This window comes from Protobothrops mucrosquamatus, unplaced genomic scaffold, assembly GCF_001527695.2.
Source record: "Protobothrops mucrosquamatus isolate PMUCROS unplaced genomic scaffold, P.Mucros_1.0 scaffold23, whole genome shotgun sequence".
NCBI lineage: Eukaryota > Metazoa > Chordata > Lepidosauria > Squamata > Viperidae > Protobothrops > Protobothrops mucrosquamatus.
This window is the reverse complement of record NW_015386408.1, coordinates 3201986-3212268: the sequence shown is the minus strand read 5'-3', so window position 1 is coordinate 3212268 and position 10283 is coordinate 3201986. Positions and strand designations below refer to the sequence as shown.

The 10283-nt window shown below is 41.8% G+C and overlaps 2 protein-coding genes across 2 annotated transcripts in view; one reads left to right on the top strand and one right to left on the bottom strand.

Moving 5' to 3' along the window:
- The first annotated feature begins 1132 nt into the window (after positions 1-1132).
- PPP1R3G (protein phosphatase 1 regulatory subunit 3G) lies at positions 1133-2197 on the top strand. The gene has a single exon (XM_029283117.1). It carries the CDS (start codon positions 1133-1135, stop codon positions 2195-2197), a length of 1065 nt encoding a protein of 354 aa, XP_029138950.1.
- Positions 2198-9674: 7477 nt separating this feature from the next.
- Positions 9675-10283, bottom strand: part of LYRM4 (LYR motif containing 4) — a 51026-nt gene continuing 50417 nt past the window's right edge. The window contains exon 3 of the mRNA XM_015810850.1: positions 9675-10019. Within this exon, the coding sequence (XP_015666336.1) occupies positions 9957-10019 (63 nt within the window). The 3' untranslated portion in view covers positions 9675-9956. The remainder of the gene's footprint in view (positions 10020-10283) is intronic.

Sequence of the window (10283 nt, the reverse complement as noted above, 5' to 3'; positions counted from 1 at the left end):
ACGGTCACAGTGTCCCAGGGTCATGTGAAGTGACCAAAACCTGCTGCAACCACCCAGCAGACGGGGGGAATAAAAACCAAACACCCCCCCCACCCCCCGCTGCCAATCCTCAACAGAAATGCTCACAACAATGAAAACCTCGGACAGGAGGAAGAGCACCGCCGGGTGGGCAGGCAGGTGTCTTGCTCGGCTATGGCTTGGGGGGCACTTTTTTCAGTGCCACTGTAACTTCGAACAGTCACTAAGCGAACTGTTGTAAGTCGAGGACTACCTGTACTTCATCCCTTTCCCCCCCTTTTTTTGGGGGGGACAAGTTTTTGACACCTTGCTAGACGACTGGTGGTCCTCGGATATTGCCATATCCTAAAAGTGGTACAATGGGTGAAAAGGTTGAAAAGCCCTGGAGTAGATGAGGGCAGCTTTAGGTCTCATAACCACACCGCGCAGCAACAACAAATCCCGATTCCCAAATTACCCATCACAAAAGAGACAAGTTAGATGAGGAGGGAGTGGCGGCTGCCGCGGGGGTCGAGTATAAGGGCCTGTATCAGAAAGAGTTTCCTGTGGCGGCGGAGGCTTCTCTTATTTCACTTCCTCTCCCGGGAGCTCCGCGCTCCCCAAACTCTCTCAACCTTGCACAGATGCCATGGGGAGGAGGAGGAGGGGGGAAGGGGGCGTGGCAAGGCCGAGCCTGCCGCGCGAGAAGAGGGGCCTGGGAGCTTTAACCATTCGGCCCCGCCCTGGGAGGTCTTATTCTCTTAAATTGATTATATTCCATCTCCCCCCCCCCTCCCCGGAGAGTGACGCGCGCGCGCGCTTCCCAATTTCCGCGCGGAGCGGCTACGTGCCTTTGAGCTTGTGGCGAATGTCTTTTTCTTACGGGTTTTTGTGGGAGGTCCCGCCCCGCCCCGCCCCATCCTTCCTCGGGGGGGGGGGGGAGAGAAAGGCAAGGAGAAGGGGGCGCGCCTTCTCGTCCGAAGGACTTTCGCCTCCCTTCCAGATAAAGCGACCCGCTGTGAAACGGAGCGGCGTTTGTCGCGCGCCGCTTCCCACGGAGCTTTTGACGGGAAAAGCGAATCAGTTCGCCTCTCCCCGAGCGGGGAGCTTTGGCGTATAGCGTCGGCGCCATGCTATGGAGACCCGCGGCTCCGCAGTCCTGAGTTTGGGGCAACTTTTTGCTCCCTTTGGGGAGCGCCAGCCCGACGAACAACCTGCATTAGCCCCGGCATGGCGAGAAGACGCCGAGGAGGAGGAGGAGGAGGAGGCGGCAGCGGCGGAGAACCCCGCAGAGCAGCGACAGCAGCAGCAGCAGCGGGACTGCGCGGTCGCAGCCGCCCGGGAGAAGGACGAGGAGGCGCTGCTGGAGTGGCGCCGTCGCCGCGGCCGCTCCTTCTCGCTGCCCGACAGCCCGTCTTTGGCCGCGGCGCGGTTCTTCCAGAGCAGGCGAATCCCGGGCGACAGCGACGGGAGCGAGGATGACGAGGCGGCGGCGGCGGCGTCGCCGACGGGGGCCATCCGCGGCTGCTGCACCAAGTGCAAGAAGCGGGTGCAGTTCGCCGATGCCCTGGGCTTGTGCTTGGCCAGCGTCAAGCATTACAGCGCGGCCGAGGAGCCGCAGGTGCCTCACGCCGTGCTCTCCCGCTTGCAGAGCTTCCCCATGCGGCAGAGGGACTTCGAGGACTTCACCGCCGCCCTGGCCGAGTTGGGGGGTTGCGCGGCGTCGTCGTCGCCGTCTTTCCCTCGGCCGCCGCCGCCTCAAGTCCCGCTCCGGCTCGCGCCCCCGTTGGATGGGGCGGACGAGCAAGTCAGCGGCGAGCGGCTGCGGCGGGACCGCGTCTGCCTGGAGGAGGTGGCGGGGACGGCGCTGGCCGGGGCTCCCACGGACGTGCGTGGCGTGGTGAGGGTGCTGAGTTGCCCCGGCTCCAAGGAGGTGACGGTACGCTACACCTTCAACGAGTGGCTTTCTTTCCTCGACGTCCCCGCTCTGCCCCTCCCGGATGGGGACCCTTCGGACGGCCCCGCTCCGGTCGAGCGTTACCGGTTCGCGCTCTGCCTTCCTCCTGGTTTGCCGGACGGGACGGCCGTGCATTTCGCTATCTGCTATCGAAGCCAGCATGGGGAGCATTGGGACAACAACGGCGGGACCAACTATACCCTCCGTGATTGCAGCGCCGAGAAATCTGCAAGTCCCCCGTGATGATATTCGGAGGCACCGCGACTTGGGTCGTGCCGACTGGCTCTTGGCGAGGGCCTGAAATTGCTCCAGAAACCAGCCTAATTTAAGAAATTGCTCCAGAAACCAGCCTAATTTAAGAAATTGCTCCAGAAACCAGCCTAATTTGCCTTGCGTTACAGCCTTCCGGAATCCTACAGCGCAACATCCTAAGGGCTGAACCCTATCCACGACTCGCCTTTGCCCCTTTCTTCCTTCTAGCGGCCCAAACTATCGAGGTCGCCAGCCAGCCAGCTCGCCAGCCAGCCAGCCCGCCAGCCCCTCGCCCTTTAGCCATCGTGCCGCCAGCCTGGTAAGCCTTGCGGGCTTCAAGTTTTGGATCGGAAGAGGCAGCCGAATGGGAGAATCGTGGTCCGGCTTAGGAAAAGAGAAGTTGAGCGCCTTAGAAAAGTAGAGTTTATTGTTACAAGAATCCTGAATATTTCTGACACTTTCAGCCCGGAAAAGAGAAATGCTTTTAAGACTCATTGGACAACAGTCCTGGCGAAGTCTCCTTTGCAGCATGGGTATCTGAGTGGGGATATATATCCGCTTTGGGGTATGAAAAAGAGAATGAACTATAGTAGGACTGGAACTTTGTCCCCTTTAAAGTCATGCGTGATTTGGGCTGCTCTTTCCTGTTTTTGGCAGTGACTTCTGAAAAGCCTGGAAGAATGCTGCCTGAATTCAGAAATTGGATAACTATAGAGTGATGAAGAATATATATTTTTTAATTTGGTTGAATGGGGTTTTCCCCCTTGCCTATTGTGCCTTAGAACAAAGCTTCTTTATAATTGCAGCTATGAAATTATAATGTTACGTTTGCAATGTATCAAAATGACTACTGTCATTTTTATTATAAATGATAGGTATGTTGGAACCTACTTTCAAGATTATTTACATTTCTTAGCAGAAATTGGTCAGGGTCTTGAAGAAATGATGCTTGGTTTGCATTGCGAATTTTAGTGTCTGCTACATTATTCAGGGAATAAGAACAATATATATGCTATTTGGAGATAATCTGTGAAGTAAGTACCTATGTGAGAACTCAAATCTGGATGATTATTAGTAACTTCACTTTTGTATATGCCTAGAGCCGTGGTGGCGAACCTATGGCACGCGTGCCACAGATGGCACGCAGAGCCCTCTCTGTGGGCACACGCGCTGTCGCCCCAGTCCTAGGCCTTCAGCTGGGTTTTATAAAACCTTTTCGCTTTAGGCCTCCACCGCCATATGCAAAAAAAAAAAAAAGTTCAATCAATCAATTTCTTTTTCTCGCAGGAAAAAAAAAGATCTCGTAAAGTTGAATTGATTGAACTTTTTAGTCCCACCCAGTTTGCTGTCACCACCGCAGCCACGCCCACAGATTAGCCACACCCACCCAATGGGCCATGCCCACCCAATGGGCCACGCCTACCCGGCACCCGAAGATACATAAGTGGGTTTTGGGTTGCAGTTTGGGCACTCAGTCTCTAAAAGATTCACCATCACTGGCCTAGAGGGTGACCAAAGGAAAAGAGATACAGTTGAAGTTTTCTATCTAAATGCAACTTACATTTTCTTCTCCGTTGAAATGTCCTCTTTTACATAATTATTGCAAGTAAACAATATCTCCCCTCTTGGGTCTTTGGCTATTATATCAGCTAGCCATGAGTAGCAAGGAGTGCAGGTACAACTGATAGGATTTTCTGAATTGACTGCTTCATTTTTTGAAAAGCAGATTCTGTATCTCCAAACCGTGTCATGTTGGAACTTGAAAAGTTCTCTTGACAGTAATTGATGGAGTGCACAACACTTATTTCCCATAATATGTTTCACCTCATATGGCTTTTCTGCCACAAATGGTTTTTTAAATTAGCTGTAACTTTAGAATAATTCAACCTCCGTAGGCAGCTGGCATGAAGTGCAATAATTCTGCTGAATTGCAATTTTGAAGGATCAATTCAGTAAACTATTGATTAGTTGAATAGTTTCTCCCAGATCTCCTCAACTAAGTGATCTAAACACGGTTTAGCCATCAGGTTGAATTAAAATGTCCTTAATATAATTTCCTTCATATGTAACCGCACAAAGTTGGTTAGATGATGGTTGGCTATATAAACATTTTAAATAAAATAATAAATGCCTCGAATTTCAATTTATAGAATCCCTAGACACTATTATTTAGAGACTAGGAATTCAGAATGTTGAAAAATTGAAGTGTCCCAGTTAGAAAGACTAGTGTGTGCTTCCAAAAATACTTTTCTAAACTTGGAATGTTGGGATCTTTTTTAGTAAGCCATTCTCAGCTTCTTTTAGAAAAAAATGCAGACCCTGGAACTCTTAAGAGATACAGCTGTGCTTCGGTTGTATGAAGTAACTGATTTTATCTTAGGAGTGTTTGGGAAAGAAATATTGTATAGTTAAATGCCACATTTATTTAATAGTGAGGGTGAAGGGAGCTATAAGAGAAGATAAATATTGTAAACTACGCTTATTCATGTTTTGCAGGTGTAGTGTCCTGTGATTGATCTTTTATTAGGAAGACCCGATTGGTTTTTTTTTAAGGAGATGGGAATACTTAAAAGTTTTTAAGAAAATGTTTGCCAGGTGTTTAAGGTACAAACACTAGGTGCCTTGGCCAGGCAGGGCTTTCAAACAGGTATATTGCATGTTTGCAAATTGGTGGGGTCCTTTCATAGAGTTGTATTCCTGCAAATGAGATAAGACAAGCATTTATTTTTGTTTTGTACAGTAGTCCTAACTTTTCTGGCTGCTTACTGATTAACATATATTTAGAATGTAATCATTATGAAAAATATACTTTTCTTTTTTAAAGTCGTGTATTGTTTTAAAATTTTATGGTGCTCCTAATTAATTGTTTTGTTTAAAGCATAGACTGACAAAAGTATATATTAATCATGGACTCAGCCGATGACTAGGGACGGAGATTAGACTATAATTGAAATTTAAATGCTACACAGCCAGTATGGAAAGAGACACACTGACTTTGTAGCATTTTAATTTTTCTAAAAAAATTATTCTTGCTGCTGAAATAGTACATTTATTTGTTCAGCATTCAGGAAAAAAATAATTAAAGTCATTTTAAAGAGAAGCTGTATTATAAGTGCACAAACTCCTGTAGAGTTTATTATTTCTTCTTAGTATTATTTCCAAAATGTTTTAAATAAGTGTTGCAACTGAAAAAGTTGAAAAACTGAAAAAAAATATTCCTTTTGGAATAGAAAATACTTGATATAGTGCCACAAGTCAGCAGTGAGTCATAATTCATTTCCAACATAAACTTTGCTGCCGCTACTGCCTTAAGTGGTAAGATCCTATTATTTCAGGAAAAGAAGGCAGTTTATAACTTCTCTGAAATAATTATACATATGATGGGGTAGATAAGTTATGTGACAGGATAAAACGCTTAAGGTTTTAAATAAGTTTAAACAATGTGGTATCTAAAGAAGATCATCCATAGCAGGAATCAGAAAAAAATTGACAAAACATGTGCTTTTTTTTTTTTAGCAAAAGCCAGCAAAAACTGGTATTACCATAATATAGAAAACATGTCTTCTTGGTATAGCCTTGATAAAAAAAATACTCAGAGGATGCTAACAAATCTTCTTGAGATCTTTGGGTTTTTGTGCAATATGTTAAATCTATGAGCAGTGTATAAATTATTCTGTTCTATCAGCAATATCAAACGTGCTTCTAATGCCTTTACGGAAGCAAAAGGAGGAAAGGGTTACCACTGAAAGGGGTAAGAGTTTCTTTCAATATGCACTGGAGATACACTAAGCAAATACTGTCAACTTTATAGAAAATGCTTTTCAATATGAATAAATTATATTCCTGTCTGCCACACATGAGAATTCTTGTCTTTGGTGTAATGCTTTGTGGGGTGTATGTTTGTGTGTTTTGTTCTTAACCAAGACATTGCAAAACTATTGCAAAGGAGAGAGGCAGGAGATTTCAGAAAATCTTGATGTTATATGGAATTGGCAAGATTGTATTGTTTCTTAAAGCCCATATGGATTATACAGCAGTAAAGGCGGTGTTTCCTTGTTATTTGTTGTGTTTAAAATATCAGAACATTGATTTTATGTGAAAGACAGATTAATTCTCGACAGGTTTTGAAGTTGAGACAGAGCAAGCATAAACTAACAGAAGCTGAAAATTTTCAGCATGTAGCCAGCATTGCTTGTTCTGTGAAGCTAAGTTGGCTAGTTCTTGGACGAAGACTCTGGAAGTCCCAGAAGGATGGGAAGGCTAAAAACATCCTAAAGAAGGCAGTGGCAAAAACCATTCCATATTGTTGCCAAGAAAATTGTGTGTGAAGATTTCAAAAATGAGCTCAGTTCAAAGCCTTGACTTACTTTATCACCACTGCCCTCTCGTTTTCTGTTCGGTATTCGTAAAGAAGTGAACTTTGAAATATTCATACATATTGTATATCTAATACTTTTGTCAGCTGCAGCACTAGATTGTTCTTCAGGCATACTGCAACTTGAATTATGTGAGCACACTATCTAGAAACTGTTGTATAGACTAAAAATTGGGTGTAATTTAATTTGGTAGAATTAAAATTATTATGCTCTTTGGAAATCTTCAGAAAGTCGAGGGATGCTCTAAGAACCGTGTTTATCAACTGCTACCCCTATTGGCTTGGGAATTCTGGGAGTTGGAATCCACACATCTTAAAGTTACTGAAGTTAAGAAACCGTGCCCTATAATCTCATGGGTAAATTGTAAGAGGAAGGTTACATTTGTAAAAATATTCCCCCTTTTTCCAATGGAAGTCTCTGCTACATCTGGGCCAATTCTGTTTTGTGGTTAGGCCAATCCAGAAAGTGCTGCTAAATAAAAGTAGCATTGCAGCGGTGGGACTAAGTGGAGTGATTTTTGTTTGTTTTAAATGCCAAAAATCCTGGCTACCTCATACATTTGTAAAAGTATTCTGGAATATGTTTTGAAGGGAAGATAAAATATATTTGATTTTTCCCAATGTTCTTCCTACCACTGATGTGCTGAGATAATTCACTTCCAGTTGGATCTCTCTTGAAATTTGTTTATATTCCTGAATTTAACCCTCTTTCTCCAACTCTTGTCTGTGCGAAAATTTGCACTGTAATTGATAACCCCCCCAAATATACTTTGCTGCTAGTCCTCTTTCACATGAGAATACAAGGAATATGTGTAGCTATTTCATTATTCTTGATGGTTACTTCCTGAAAGTCAAGTTAATGATGGTGATCTAAAAGTCAAATGAAGAAATACTGTAAATGTTATCCCAATTTGGATTGGGGTGCTAGAAAAGGGGGACTAAAATGCCATATTTAGCAAGTCTGAAATTGGTAAATGTAATCAATTAACTAAACCAATACATTGTGGTATAGTTAAATATCTACTAGACATATTTCATTTGAAAGAATGCATTTGACTACCTTATTCTGAGAAGGCAATAATGTCAAAACCTTAATTTTTGCTTCAGGAGATATATTTTTATCATGCATATATTTTCCTCAGTTGGAATACTTTTCAGAGGGACAGAAGAGAATGTTTGGTTCCAGAATTTTGCATAGTACTGCTGGATTCTGTAGCTCTTATGTTTCTATAGATGAGTGGGTAAGACTCTTTTTTTAAAAAAAATAAGTGATTAGTTGTGTGTTCTTTAACAATATGTTTAGGTATTTTGATAACTTTATTTTGTTCAATTGTGAGAAAGTATAAATTCATTTTCATAGATTACATTAATTTGAAATGTACATATCTGTAAGTTCCTAAAGTTAACTGGTCACTTACCCATTATAAAATCACAGTTTGTAACAATAGAAATCAAACTGAAAACAGACCAAAACCGGAGATTTGGCTTTTCTGCTTTAGTGCTACTAACTTCTAGAATTGAAGACATTCAGATTGCAATCCTAGAAACGTTTATTCAGAGGTAAATACTATTGACGACTTATGTCTATGTAACGAAGAAAAATGTAATCAAAATATTTAACAGTAATTTTATATTAGCTGTATTCATGCAAATTATTGTATGCAGATTATGGTATATTCCACCATACCATTGTCTTATGCTGAATTTCTAGCATGTCTGTCTGGGCCTTCATGTTCTACATTTGTCTACACATTCCTCCCTCCCCCCCCCCCAAGTGAAAGGCATTTTTTTTGTGTGATGTCAGCACTGGACATCCCATTTCTATGTTTGAAAAAAATAAATATAAAAACCTTTGGGTTGGGATACTCGAATATGTATAACTGTCTCTATCCAGGTTCATAGGGAAGATACACTGTTCAAATTGACTAAAACAATTTCTTGAAGTATTTGGAAGTGCCGTTCAATAAATAAATACTATGGAGGAATGTAGAATATTCTTTCTCAGTCGGTTTGATGAAAAACAGACCCTTGATGTGAGATACAGTTATTATTTTGGATGGTTTCACTATCCAGCATTGTAGAAGACCTGCATTTAAAGTTGTCTGGAAGAATTTCTGTTTTGTGGCAAACATTCTATGATGCAACCAATCCCATTTACTAGAACTAAAAGTGATGAATTTATACTAATTGAGAAGCATGATTTACAAAAACACGGCCTATAGTATTTGATTTCAAAAAGCCACATACTAGATTTCCAAGACAACCATATTTTACACAAACTTATATAAATTGTGACAAAACTATAGATCGATCCATAACTTTGGAAGATATTTTGCCATTTCAGTTTCTACAGTCCTGCATTGAAACAACTCAGCCAGTTACGGATACTGTTTGAGGGATCCTACCTACAAATTTGCTTTGGCAAGGTTCTCTACTCCAGAGTAATGGATGTGGTTTGGGGGTTATATTTACTCATCTGATGTGGCTTACAGACACTTTTGTGTGCCACTAAATATCTGACTGCTTTGCAAAACTTCAGAATGTTTTTTTTTAGATTTGGTATTGGTCTTTGACCTTTGAAATAGCAAACAGACTAATTTTGGTTCATGAATTTTGAAACCGATAAGAAGATTCTACAGTCAGCAACATACTGAGGCAATTTGTTTCCCACTTGCATGTTCTGTCAGCATAGAAAACGGTCTTCTGTCTAAACAATTTTAAGTTCTTACTGGAATTTTTTTGTAGCTCCAAGTAAAAGGGGTGTGGATGTTCAGTTAGTATCCCTGGAATAAGGGAATCTCGTCTAATCAAGAAAGAGTCCTATACATTTGTGGGTTGCAAATAAAGGCTTGTGGCTATTCATGTCTCCAGAAATGTCACAATAAGAGTCCTAAATTCTCACATTTTCTAATTTAAGATCATATAATAACAAATGTAAGCTATACTGGTGGGATATTTATATTTTTTACAGAATTGTACTGGAATGGGACTAAAGTTCAAATAGGCTTCAGTTTATAGAAATGGTTTTGAGCCTGATTTCCTGAGTTGCAAAATATATTCATAACCCAGACAAAAAGTGCACAAATCTCATTAGCAGAAGGAAGTGAGCAAATATTTTATTGTCAGGAAAATGTATGAGCAAACAGTGGCATTCATGTACAACAAAACAATCCATTTTAGTAGCACGTAAATAATACAATTATAATAAAACTATACTTTATACAATGATACTTATATTTTCAAACCAGAGGAATAAGATAAATCAGTCATATATACAGATAGTAATATGCGTTTAAATATAAATCTGTGCCTGTTGTAGAATGCTGAGAGTTGTCAATGGTTGTTGTCTACTTCGGAAGGAAAAAAGCATCAGAATTATACTTTTTGTGGACACTCAATAACAAGCTTCTCTGCTGTATACAATTGACCAATAGTCACCTGGGGAAAAAGAGAATAATTAATGACCTGATATACAGATTTTAATAAACAATATTTTCATAGAGTAGCTCATTTGAAATGTGCTCATAAGAAATTATGATAGAAGCAAAGTTGAGGTGGGGCTTGGTTTTGGGTGGGACCACATGCCTTCCAGTTCTCAAGCACAACTCTACTTAAACTTCCCTGCCATTAAAATAAATAAAAGTCACTTGGTTGTGAAGAAGAAATCTAAAACAGGTTCAATTCTGTTGTACCAGCAGGAGG